The following is a 13,492-nucleotide window of genomic DNA, read 5'->3' on the forward strand; positions in this document are numbered from 1 at the left end:
ACCTATATTATCAATAAGTATTAATATATCAGCAGGAGGTTGCTGCCTGTTGACTGTGGTCGGTTTTGTGTTCATGTTAAGGTCACAAAGTCTATACAGAGATTCTCTTTTTCTTGGGGCTGTTAAAAGCTTTCTGGGAAATCTAGAAGATGACTAACTAGTGCCGCTTGACAGACCAGACTGAAGGAACGAGAACTCAAACAGAAAGTTCCAGCAGTTTGTAATAAAATAACTGCAGGTTGAAGCCATGCGCTGTAAAACACTGGATTATGTCTTTTATCATATTTCTCCTGACCACACGGGAGACGTCATGGCGGCACAGGACCACTGCCATAAGTGATGCATAAATTATGAAGCACTTTATTAACGCTGTCGGCCGTGTGTCAGACAGGCTGTGCTTGGCAAAATTGGAAACAGGGCTTGTTAGCCAGGTGGAGAGTGTGTTACAGGAAATCAAAGCTATATGAAAGACTGAGAGCCGCTGTGTGAACCGCCTGAACAGAACACATCATGTATGTAAAAACATGTGAAACAGATAGGTGCAATAGTACAAACACTATACACAGTAACACGGTACACACACACTAACTGAACAACATGATGAAGCAGCTCTAATGTGTCAGTTTGCAGCCTCGGTGACTCTAATCAATCCGCGGCATTTATCAATATGTTGTGTAATGATGCACGTAGCATTGTAATATCAGCGATTATCACACACATTCTGACGTCTGATATATGTCACATAAAGAATAACCAGCATATATCTGAGAATATTAGCAGCGTACGCCGCACTGTGCCACCAAGTCACATTTAGAGAACTTCATAATACAGAGCAGGAAAAGGAAAGGGACATCCTTTAAAGAATGTAAAGAAAGAATAAACGTGTGTTCTGAGTTTATCAGACCAAAGAAGAAAGTGTTATTAACCATCCAGCCAAACTTGAATGATTAAAATATCAACAAGTTTATGAAATTAGGTGTTAAAATCAGGTAAAAATGAATTCTCAGCTCCAGGACTGTGGGGGCGTGTCCACTGAATGTGCTGAAGCCACGCCCACTCATGAAAGCAAGTCAGAATCTTTTGGAATTTGAAGCTTAACAGAAGATTTGATCATATCGAACATCAAATCGCCTCATTTTGACTCTCACTTTCTATTACTGAGGGATTTTCCTCATCACAAAGTGAATATTTCAGCTGAACCATAAAATAAAAAGACCATAAAATAGATGCTCTAATGACTACATATAAAATCCACTTGGTGTTTGGACACAAAGGCCTGAAGCCTTAAGTTACTCATTAAGGTTATTAGGTATTCAATTCAAGGGGTGCACATCATCCTGCAGTCAAACAAGGCAAAGGCCGGCCACATATTTTGATAGAAAACATTCAAATAATCGCTGCTTGTCTAAAAGTACTTTAACTTCCTCAGGATGAATAACCTGGATAGTGTCTTCTTAAACACAGTGATGGTCTGTCTTCTTGGTTTTTCTAATGTTGAGACTTAAAAGTGAGGAACAAAAATAGTGATTGCGTCTTTGTGCTTTAATCAACAGTGTTTAGCAGTCACAGAAGTCACTTGATTTCTATCATTAAAGACTCAAGTTATCTTATCTTTGTAGACGTCTCACGTCTCAAGAGTTTGTGATGATCAGAGGTGGCTGAGCACCCTGATTAGCTACATCACAGGAACCAAATCATTCATTTGTCCTTAGTAGACATTTGGCTGCAGAGCTGCATGCCCGTTTATGTAAGCCCATGCTTCGTTAAATGATGCATAACTTCTTCAAACTAATAAAAGTTGATTAAAATTCAGTGGTTACTTTAATTTGGGGCTCTCATTTCTCATTATGGAGAAGAGGATACAGTCACCCTTTACTTGCTTTGGAGGCAGAACAGTATGAGTACTTAGGTCAAAGGTCATTTTGTGTGTATGTACAGTTTGCCACATATCATGTAAGGTAACAGATTTAGCTTTAGAATATGTTACTTATAACATTAAATACTGTTTTAGTCTTCCATGTGTGTTTACAAATGACTGAAATGCTTTGGCTGATTAAAAGCTCACAAAGCTGTTCAACAAAAGGTGTTTCAGAAATGTTTGCTGGTTTCAGAGTTTGACAGCAAAAAAAAATGCTAGAATAGCGGTTTCAGTCGTTTTTCGGCTCTTCTATAAAGAGAGCTTGGAACATTCTTAGCTAAGTCACTCCACCTCTAACTCCACATTTCAGTAATATATCGTTCAAAGTCTTTTCACGTTTTCAGTCTAACAGACACTTTTTAAAGGTCTTGTCTCAAAATCAACCGCATGTTTTCTTGGTCTTGGTCTCAGTTTCGCCTTGGTTTCGACAAAGAGGACTTATTTAAATACCAGTCAAGACCACAACTAAATGGATATCACTAGATTATGCATGCGCTGTCTGGTTTATTTGCCCTCTTTCACACGCAAGCGAATGTCAGGAAACAGGAGAAGAAGCTGTGGCTGTGTGGGAGGATGTCAGCCAGATCTTCAGTAATAAAATGTGTCTCCCTAAACCACAAAGAGTTTTATCTGTAAAACAGTGTCCAAAAGAAAACACAGAGCAGTCTGTAAATCCTGCAACGCAAAGCTGACAGAGACAGCTGGAAGCACGCCTCAGCCAAAGAGATTTGGTGAATATAAGCTAAGTAGGCTTGTCTGGTCATGGTTATGACTTGGTCTCAACCACTGAAAGTCTTGGTCTGGTCTTGGTCTTGACTGCAACACAGACTGTATGTTGGAAATAAGCTGTCTAACTTCATCGTGTAACAGTCATTGAGGATTATCAGTTCTGCTGTGCAAATTTATTCAAATCAATAAGTAAATTCCAACCTAAGCATTTCATGTTGAGTTCTACCTGCCAGCTATCTGCACTGAAACATCTCTTTCAGCCATCATGTGATGCATGATGTTTTGTTCTTGGCACACAATGGTTCAACCTTGAGATGAAATGAAACAACACAGTACAGGAGCGAGGTGCTGAGATCTCAGAGAAAACAAACAACGCTTTTATGAAACAGTGTTGCAACATCGGCCTGAAGTTAAGATCAGTTTTTCGTGACGTCAACGTTCACCAGTTGATTTTTGTTGTTGTGTTGTGATTCACAGAGCCTGACCGTCTCGCCTCAGCAGCCCGGTCCACACTGCAGAGAATAAGCCGAGGCATTGCTCTGTGATTGAGCTCATAGCAAAACATATTTCTGTCCCTTTCATCAGAATATAAACCAATAGAGACAGTCTTCCCCACACAGCACTCAAAATGATTTATTATAGAAACAATTCATTTGCAGTGATATTTTCGGGGTAATTGGTCAGTTAACTGAGGATCTCTGTGATCTTTTAATACCTTTGGTTTACTTTGCGTTAATCTCTTTAAGACTGGGGAATCGCCTTAGTTAATTCAGTTTGTCTGCAACTCTGAGCAACCAGAGCTGGGCAAATACTCACAGGTAGGGGTGCAAAATTCTAGGATTTTTTTTAAGTTGGAAACTTTCCATTGGAATTAACCAGAATTTATCTGAATTTTTGGGAATAAAGAGAATAAACCAAGAATTTACAAAATTGAAGGGTAGCCCTTAACAGATAACTTAAATATAGTCTTAAATATAATCTTGACTAAAACAACCAGGTTTCATGCAAGTACACTTGTACACTGCTTACTACAGGGCTGTTGGGACCACGCCCCCTAACTGCACAGGTGATTTCTGAACAGTCTGTTTGTTTAAATTACCCCCAATTTACATTTGGAGAATTCTCAAACTTCCTGAGCTTAAATTCCCATGGAAAGTTTCCGCCCCTTTGCACAGGGGTAATGTGTTTGCATCTGGACGTGCTTGTTAAAAATCGGGCAGCAGCGTTCTGCACAAGTTGGAGACGAGAAATTGAGGACTGACTGAGGCCAACGTAAAGGGCATTGCAGTAGTCCAGTCAGGAACTGATGAAAGCGTGGATTGCCCTCTCGAGATCCTGCCGACTGAGACTTCACTTTGGCTAAAAGACGGAGCTGAAAAAAGCTTGTGCTGACAACAGAGCTAATCTGTTTGTCAAATTTGAGCCTATTATCAAATGTTACCCCAAGATTTTTGACATGTGATTTAAAAAGAAGGGCCAGAGTTTGTGGTGAAGACAATCGACATAAATGGTGAACCAAACAAAATGCATTCAGTTTTGCTGTCATTTAAGTGCAAAAAGTTCTGTGCCAGCCACCGCTTTATATCTGTAATGCAGTAAGTAAGTAAGTAAGTGCAGTGTTTTCGTTTGGTCACATGGGCAAATATATCTGCAAATCGTCGGCATAAAAGTGAAAGGACAGATTGTGTTTTTTTTATAATTGATCCCAGAGGTAGCATATACAATGAAAAAAGAATAGGGCCAAGAATAGATCCCTGTGGCACCCCACAAGGCAGGGATGCACTTGAGGAGCAGTGGTCACCAATCACGACAGAGAAACTCCTGTTTGCCAGGTATGAACTAAACCATTAGAGAGTGGTGCCACGGATGCCAATGTGCTGCTCTAGGCGAGATACAAGGACTGCATGGTCGACTGTTTCAAAGGCCACTGTTGAGGTCCAGCAGCACCAGCACAGCAGGATTCCCAGCATCCACAGACAAGGCAATATCATTGTGGACCTTTAACAGTGCTGACTCGGTGCTATGTCGGGATATAAAACCAGAAATTTATCAAGAATAGAATTGATCTCCAAAAATGTCTGCAATTAAATAAATAAATAAAAACAACTTTTTCTAAAACCTTAGAAAGAAAAGGCAAGTGGGAGACAGGTCTAAAATTGGAGAGCACAGAGGGGTCGAGATGCGTTTTTTTAGGAGGGGCCTAACCACACGTGTTTGAAGGCAGCTGGAACAGACCCTGCGCTAAGACAAGTGTTTATAAAAACAAGCAGACTTGACCCAACAGAACTCAGAACCTCCTTCAAAAACTTGGCTGGAATGATATCTAAGAGACAGTTTGTGGGTTTCATGCCACTAACCACCTGATTAGAAGACGACAGAGAAATGTTCTCAAACCGCTCAAAAACAACACAGACATCAACAAGGGTCATATTTATATTACAGATATTCTGCCTGACAGATGGCATTTTATCAGTGAAAAAATACACAAACTCTTCGCAGGTTGTGGTGGAGGCATCGGACAGGACAGTGGGGCGTGGATTAACGACAGAATCAATATTATTAAATAGCAGTCTTGGATGATGAGAGCTGTTAGCTATGATGAAGGACAAATATTTGGACTTGGCTTCCTTTAGAGCTCTCTGGTAGGCAGCCAAACTGTCCCTTAACCATCCCAGGGATACATGCAGTTTATCCTTTTTCCATCGCCGTTCAGCCTGTCTTCATTGTTGTCTGAGCAGATGGGAGTCTAGTCATTCAACCAGGGATCTGACTTGGTTTTGGTAGTCTTTTGACGAAAAGGGGCAACAGAGTCAAGAATCACTGAACATGTTGAATGGAAAGTGGAGAGTAGGCTGTCTGAACAAAGGGGAGGAACCAGCCAACAGTCATCAAGCAGCTGAGAGTTCCTGAAGGCAGCAGCTAACTCCCCAGCCGTTGATGGAGTAAAGATTTGGCGTCTGCGAGCTGGGGAAACTGGCTTATTGGCAAAGTCGAAAACAACAGGGAGGTGATCCAAGATAGCAGTGTCAACTATTTCTCTGTGGGAAACTAAAAGCCCATGAGAAATGACAAGGTCAAGAGTGTGCCCATGCTCATGTGTTGGTGCATTAACAGATTGAGTGAGATCAAAAGAATCTAAGAGGCCGTTGAATTCGTTGGCCAGTTGATTTGCTGCACAAACATGAATATTATAGTCTCCACAAATCAACAGTTGATCAAACTTTGGGATATACTATACAAAAACTCTTGAACTCTTGAAGAAAGTCCTTATTAAATCTGGGTGGGCGATAAACTGTGGCACACAGCACAGGGCAGGTGAGGTCAATCACGAACAGCTGAAGTTCGAAGCTGGAGTAATTATTAGCGGTTATCGACCGGCATCTGAAGCTCTTCTTAAATATAGCAGCCAGACCGCCCCCACGACCGGCAGCTCACGGGATGAGAGACTAATTGTTGTATAATCTAATAATTGTATAATCTCTTCCACGTCTGAGAAGCAAAGTCAGCTGTTTGTTGTTGTTGTTTCTTTATATATCGCCGGGTCTCGTGTACGTCCAGGATTCTCGCGTGATCTCCTGATCTCGCGTGACTACAGCTGGCTCGCTACACTGCCGTCATGCGCCTAGTGGGGATTGACGCCAGGAAGAGGACGGAGCTAAACCACGGCGCAGCCGTTTTGCCGTGCTTACGTCCCCCGTGTGAATCCCCAGTAAGAAATGGTGCAGTCCACGCACACAGCCATGACAGCTGGTACTGTCCAAGTAAGACTCAAAAGTGACAAAATAAAATAAATAAAATTAAAAACATTAAAAACAGTTTAGTTGAAATAATCCAGCGAACGGTAGAAGCATTAAAAGCAGGTTTTGTTTGGCCGAGTAGTGGCGTGTGAGTCCGTGTTGGTATCAAACTGGACTGATCGCCAACTGTTGTCCATTAAAGGTGTAAGGGTTAGAATCTTCTTTAGCCCATTAAGAAGTGTCAGTAGAAACAGAGAGGGCAAAACGACATGATTAAAACAAAGGCTAAAAACTTAAAACTGGGTAAGAAGTCAGAGCCGGGGTAGAGCGCCTGTCAAACCCGGATAACGGCGACACAGTCTAAGTCAGTTCTTATTTTATGTGATTCCTGTTGGCTTTTTTTTTTTTTTTTTTTACTGTGATGAAAGTGTTAGACAGATAAATCATGGTGGTATGAATACATTTGGAGTGGCTGAGTCTGAAGTTTATTGGAGGAACTCAAACATCTGGCATTTGACATCCAGCTATGTTTTCCTACAGTCATCGGGGTGAAACAAATCTATTTGGTGGGCTGCCCGAATCCATTCTTTCTCTGAGAGCTGTCTCCTTAACCTCTTGTTTTGTGGTCCTGATCTAGAAGTGCTTCACCTTCTCTGTTCACACTTAAAGAAATTAATTCTTTGGCGGGAACAATAGACCATTATCATTCTTGGCAAGTTGAATTCCAAACTGCAAAGCAGGTTTTCCCCCCACACGGTTCAGACAAGGCTGAATGTGCATCCACATCATATCCTCCACATGTAAGCAGACTAATTGCTCCGGGTTGGCAGGCAGGTTTCTCACTGACAATTGATTTGTATGTTGGCTCTGACGGAGCACTCACCGCTGCAGCTGCTGTTCAAATGAAAGAGCTCATTTCACTCTCTGATAAGCTGACAGACTCTTTTTGAATCATCAAAAATCGACATGCAGCCATAATTCATACCTCGTGGTGATAAATCCCTTTTCAGCATTAACAGCAGGTCTACAGGCCCGGAGGCAGAGCCGCTCTAAAAATCATGAAAGCTGTGATACCTTTGTACTTTAGATGTCAAAAGTGTTATTTATAATGCCTGATTTCATCCCTTTTTTCCTCTTCCTTTAATTTTTGCAACATTAAAAGTCTAATGTCATCATATGGTTAATAAGAACAGGATTTAGACAGATGAGTTGTCAGGTGACGTGGAAGTGAACAGCAGTGTTTTACTCTGTTAACATGTTGGTGTAGCTTATCAGGACAGTGTGGAAACATTGTGTCTCTGTGATAACAGGGCTCCAGCAGTGAGTCACTCCGACGCCACCTGAACAGCTTTGAATTCACACGCGTGTCCATCACACCCCCGAGCTGCCTGCCTGCCTCCGCGTTATTATTAAAGTCCTTCACAGTTTTTCTTCTTTTGTTGCAAGTCTGCTCAAACCCATTTCAAATCTTCATCAGGATGTTTGAGCTGCCAAACTCCAACCTTCATACGAACACTGTCACAATGAGCATTGCATATTTTTGTTGATTTATGGTCCTCTTTGTTCGGATGCAGCGAGCGGTGTAGTCCTGAAGCAGGAGGACATGTCCTGCTCTGAGGACACCGGCAGATCGATTCACTGTTGGCTGCACCAGAGTCATGTCTGCATAAACATTATCGTGGCTTTTTAAAGCAGATGAAATATGAAGCATTAATTGCAGTTCTCTTCCCTTGCAGGATCACTGTTTCTACCACGGACATGTAAGAGGACATCCGGAGTCCTGGGTGGCTCTCAGCACATGCTCAGGAGTCAGGTACGGTTGTCTCTGTGTGTTTGGGACTTTGTCCAGATGCTGGATTTGATTTAGTCCAGCGAGAGGACAGTAACTAGTTATTAGTTTCTTCCTTTACAGTTTAGGTCAGGTGATTTCTTAAACCTACAAAAGCTTTAACTTTTTTTTGCTATTTGGGGCCAGTAGAAACAAGATGTCAGCACAACATCAACATATCATCAACTAACGTCAGCTTTTAAGTTGAAGGGGCGGCAGTAGCTCAGTCCATAGGGACTTGGCTTGGAAACTGGAGGGCGGCCATGCCTTTGAGCAAGGAACTGAACCCCCAACTGCTCCCAGAGCACCCTCATGTGGCTGCCTGTCACTCCATCATCTCTCCACATTTGCATGTCGATAACTGGAATGATAAAATGTACACAGAACAACATCAGTAGAGAGCTGGGTGAGAATCTGATATATGACAAAATATGTAAAATACAGTACGTACTCTGTGTCCTTGTAGGTCTTACATATGTGTGATTATAGATGTACTGTACATACAGTAAGTCAGCATATCATGAACCCCATCAGGCTGCATCCAGAAGAATTTGTTTGTTTTTCATCTCTGTTGAGAGTTGCACATGTGCTGGATATTTACAGGTCATCTAGCAATGTGACATCCCAGCATTCCTTGTTTTTTTCTAGGGAATGATAATATAAGTCTAATATTCGGCCTCTTTTAGCTCTGTTTTTGGTCTCCACCTGCTGCTAAACGTTCCAGTATTTTCACCAGCCAGTCTCTGGCTGTGCCTGTCAGCTGTTTGCTGCAGGTTTTTACAGCCTTTCCTCTGGAAACAGCTGCCTGCTGTGTTCAAAATCAGCACGGAGTAGAAGTGAGAGTGAACCAGAACTCAAAAAGCATACAACTTTAACAAGTATAAATAGAAAGTGTCCTGACTGAAAACATTACAAATTGCTTTGTGCGTGGCCCAGGACAGGAGGGCTCTGTGGCAGGTGATTAAAACAGAACATCAGTGGTACCATCAGAACATCAGTGATATCAGTGAGGTGAGGTGGGGACACTCAAAGACAACACCCACCCCCCCGTAACAACCTGACAAGAGATCCAGAAGTATCAGCTCCTGCACCGGCAGCCTACAGAGCAGCCTCTTGCCTCGGGCTGCGATAACTCATCCTCTGCTCCGCCATAAATAATAGTTTATTTTTATAAGTTATTATTTATTCATCCATTTATATCATATTTTCTTTCTGGTTTGTGAGTTTGGTAAGATTGCATGTCATTGTACAACCCTGTGTTGTACAATAATAAATAAATAAATGAACCTTGTACCTTGTAAAGTCGTGGCCCGAGAGCTAAACAATGAGCTAAGGCCATAAAACTGAGCAGAGGGGAGCTGCAGATTCAGCTGATGATTCTCCGTCTCAAAGAAACACATGCATACATGCATTTAACCCCGAAATACAACCACACACACACAAAGAGCTCATAGACATGCAATGTGGAGAGAGACGGTGGAGTGATGATGGACCTCGGCAGTGCCTACTTGGTACCCCAGCTACCAGTCCACCTTCCATACTTTGGTCCATACTGGACTTGAACTGGCCACCCTCCGGTTCTCAAGCCAAGTCTCTATGGACTGAGCTACTGTTGCCCCCATACATTGGAATTATATTATAGATATCAATTATAGCCTCTTTAAAAGTCAAGTAACCAGTAATCGGAGTAAGGGGTCAAAGACCCCTACAGGTTTCTCTGTAAAGGAAAGTCATCTGTATATAAATGCAGGATGTGGGACTGGAGGGACAAAGGTTTTGGCACCAAAAGTGTTCTGGGTTCCCTATTTGTAGTCCTAAATTAGCATCAGATGATGGGTTCTGAGATTGACGGGGTAGCCAGTTTCTAATCTGCTTTATGATAAATGTACAGGTGTGTTACAGTACAATGAGCTTGATTAATGGAAAGATAATTAAACAGCATGTCACACACTTTATTTCTGATAATTATCATTTAAACCAGCTGCATGAGTAACAGGTGTCAGGTTATAATGGGCGGAGCTGAGGTCACCTGTGATGGCACAGGTGAGTTGTATATAAATTCACCCTCAGTACAGTTGTCATGAACGGGGAAATGAGCTACAGAGACCAAAACTGTTTTTTGTACCAGGCTGTAAACATGTTTATTTCTGCTGTGAAGTTGGACATTTGGACATGGGGACTTATGGAGACTGACTCACTTCTGGAGCCAGCCTCAAGTGGACGTTTGAGGAACTGCAGTTTTTGGTAGCAAACCTGAGGTTTCTGCTTGGTGCTAGCTAGCAAAGTCATCTCATATTATTTACTTTCTGGACTGCACAAAACTTCTCACGCTACTGCCACCTCGTGGCTCTATGAGTCACTGTCCTCATTTTAATACAGTACATTTTATCTATATAAATACTGTATGAACTATTGGCTGTCAAATATAATACAGGGTCTGCGTTATGTATTTTTAATTAATAATTAACTTTTCAGTGTTATCAGGTGACTCTGTCACTGTGATCTCTCTGTTTTTCTTTACTGCCACATCCCCTCATCTGGGTTTAGACCTGTAGACTAAGGGGAGCTTTTATTTATTTTAGTATCAATTAAAAAAAATGTTTGATTTTTCCCTCAACACACTTTGGTAAAGTTTTGTCCAAACACAGAAACTTCAGCTTGATCAGAACTCTCTCCCTTTTTTTTTTTTCTTCAGGTTGTCATAAAAATGACTAATTTGATCCTCTTTGGGGATATAGGCAGCAGTTTTTAAAGTCTTAAACTTTCACTGCCACAGACAGATTTAATGTGGAACGCCTTGCATATTGAAGGCTCAGATTGAAGCTTTCTTCTGGCAAAGATGTTGCACGTCCTGAGGATATGTGCCCCAAAAATATATATTCATGAATTTGATCCAATAAAAGAGACATCAAGTTACAGCTCAGTGGGGCTTTAGTAGGAATTAATTCCAAAGTCTGTTCAGTAAATCGAAACCGATAAGAGTTCGAGGAAGTTTTCCATTACGTTGTAGGAAGATCTTTAAATTTTTTTTATCTGATAAAGGCTGGTTCAGTGCCGACACGTTCCGTTGGCAATCTTCAGTGCCTCTGTCCTGATCTGGGAAGGTAGCCAGATGCTGCTTGTTGACAGCAGATTTGATGAGAACAGAGCAGACGTCGGGGAGAATAGAGATCTGTGAGCCAGCAGAATGTCCAGTCATTCACAGATCTGTCCAAATATGAGCTTTTGTTCTTGGACTGGAAAACAAACGGAGGTTAAAGGCGGCTTTTACTTTCACAATTAACAGATGGACTATTGGATTCCTACAGTTCACGGAGTACAAACAGTTTTAACTTTATTCAGCAACACATCGTGTTAGACTGAAACAACCATAGATGGATTTTCCATCTATGTCAGCTCTGCCTAGCTAACGTAACACAAATTCCAGGGAGAAAACTAGCAGCAGTGATAACACTAACACCCTACATGCAGTTAGCTCTACAGGTAGCGATGACCTTCCCGTGCCCCAAATCATCACCACACAGCCACGCAGCACGGCCGCCATCGCAAACCGTTAAAGTCTTCCCACATCTGTTTTCTGCTGCACAAAATGTGAGAATATGCTGCTTTTATCTATTTAATATCATCTTAATGTCAGTGTTTTAGATTTGTTTGTTGGACGAAACAGAAACTGACATATAATAATGTCATATCATTCAGAACAAATTAAGATCCACACTTCACCCCTGGTTATTATATTTGCTATATGATCAAGAAAAAAGACTTTTTTTCTCAACAAAGCACAGACCATAGAGCCTTGCAAACATTCCCACAATTCATTGGGTGACCATAAACCCGCAGTAAGAGCGTGAGCCGTCTTATCTGAAAATGGCTGTTTATTGCTGCAGTTTGTGCCAAAAAAAAAAAAAACACCATCCACCGCCTTCATAAAATCAGCCACTCTGACCAGATCGCTGGAGCAAATAGCTGATTTTGCTCTGCCATTACTTTTATGATTCCTGCATTTGAAGGCACGAAAACAACTTCACATGTCGATCACCTCGTAAACTCAACAAATCGTCCCTGTTTGTTTTATATCCCATAAAATATTAATTCAAAGGCAACGTACAAGCAAAGTCAACTATCTCCATGCCTACGTCACTGAAAGATGATGCTTCATTTAGGAAGTAAGTTGTGGGTGAAAGACATGAAAAGACTCTGAAAAGACATGTACACTATGTACACTATAACATTGTCAGTTTATTACTGAAGAGAAAATCGATGCAGAAGAACCAGATCTTGTTTTATTGTTTCCTTGTCAAAACCTGGTGCCTACATTGCCCACAATGCAACTCAACTGCCCCTCAGTTCAGTAGGAGATTTGGGTGTGTTATGTGCTAGTGGCTCTAGATTAAAGCTGTCTGTAAGCTCCCTTATTTCTAACTCTAACTGTTCAGCCCTGATTGACATTGACTCAAGTGAACCTTTTTCACATGTGCAGTCCACAACATCTGGAAACGTGTAAAACTGGTGGAGTTCAAGTTCTTTTGTCAAACAGGTCAAAGGTGATCTTTCAACTCTGGACACCTTTCATCAATAGAAATTATTCAAATCCAAACACGGCTAATGATGCTGCAATCAAACTTCATTTGTATGGAACTTTTCATACAAAACATGTAACACAAAGTGCTTGACACGATAAAACTCGACACTCCCCACCCACTCCCAACCCTCCACCTCAACACACAACATCCATCCCACCGCATTATAAACAAAGCACTATGCAAACGTCTCATCATCCTGCAGTGAGGAAACACCGGAGGCTGCTTAAAAGCACACTAAACTAAAATAAAATAAAATAAATAAATGAATATAAAAATAAAATAAAACCCATTAAAAATACAATATAAACAATGGTATACAAAAATACAAATACAAAATAGTAAAACTCATTCAAATTTTAAAATAACTAGATAAAATCGAATAAACGTAAAGTGGGATGGATGGAGAGTGAGTCCCTCCATACTATTCATACTGTAAAAACACTGCAAATGCTCCATTTGTCATTGTTGTTTTCCTCCTTTATTATGATATTTGTATTTGTTCTCATTCTCATTTATTGTCGTCCTTTTTTTAAATGATGAACTCATTTTAAAGTGCTGACTGACCTTTGCATCTCTTGTCATTTTTGATGATACTATAACCAAATCTTACTTTGACCTCATTAACGCGCAGTGGAAAGTCTAAATGTTATTTTGGGAAGCCGAATAAATCGCACGATAACGTCAGGAAGATGTGAAA

The 13,492-nt window shown here is 41.1% G+C and overlaps 1 protein-coding gene across 1 annotated transcript in view; it reads left to right on the forward strand.

Moving 5' to 3' along the window:
* Positions 1-13,492, forward strand: part of adam19a (ADAM metallopeptidase domain 19a) — a 191,412-nt gene that overhangs the window by 117,653 nt on the left and 60,267 nt on the right. Inside the window, exon 5 of the mRNA XM_019255667.2 lies at positions 8,121-8,197. Coding sequence (XP_019111212.2) covers positions 8,121-8,197 — 77 coding nt within the window. The remainder of the gene's footprint in view (positions 1-8,120; positions 8,198-13,492) is intronic.

This window comes from Larimichthys crocea, chromosome XIV (genome assembly GCF_000972845.2).
Source record: "Larimichthys crocea isolate SSNF chromosome XIV, L_crocea_2.0, whole genome shotgun sequence".
Taxonomy (NCBI): Eukaryota; Metazoa; Chordata; class Actinopteri; family Sciaenidae; genus Larimichthys; species Larimichthys crocea.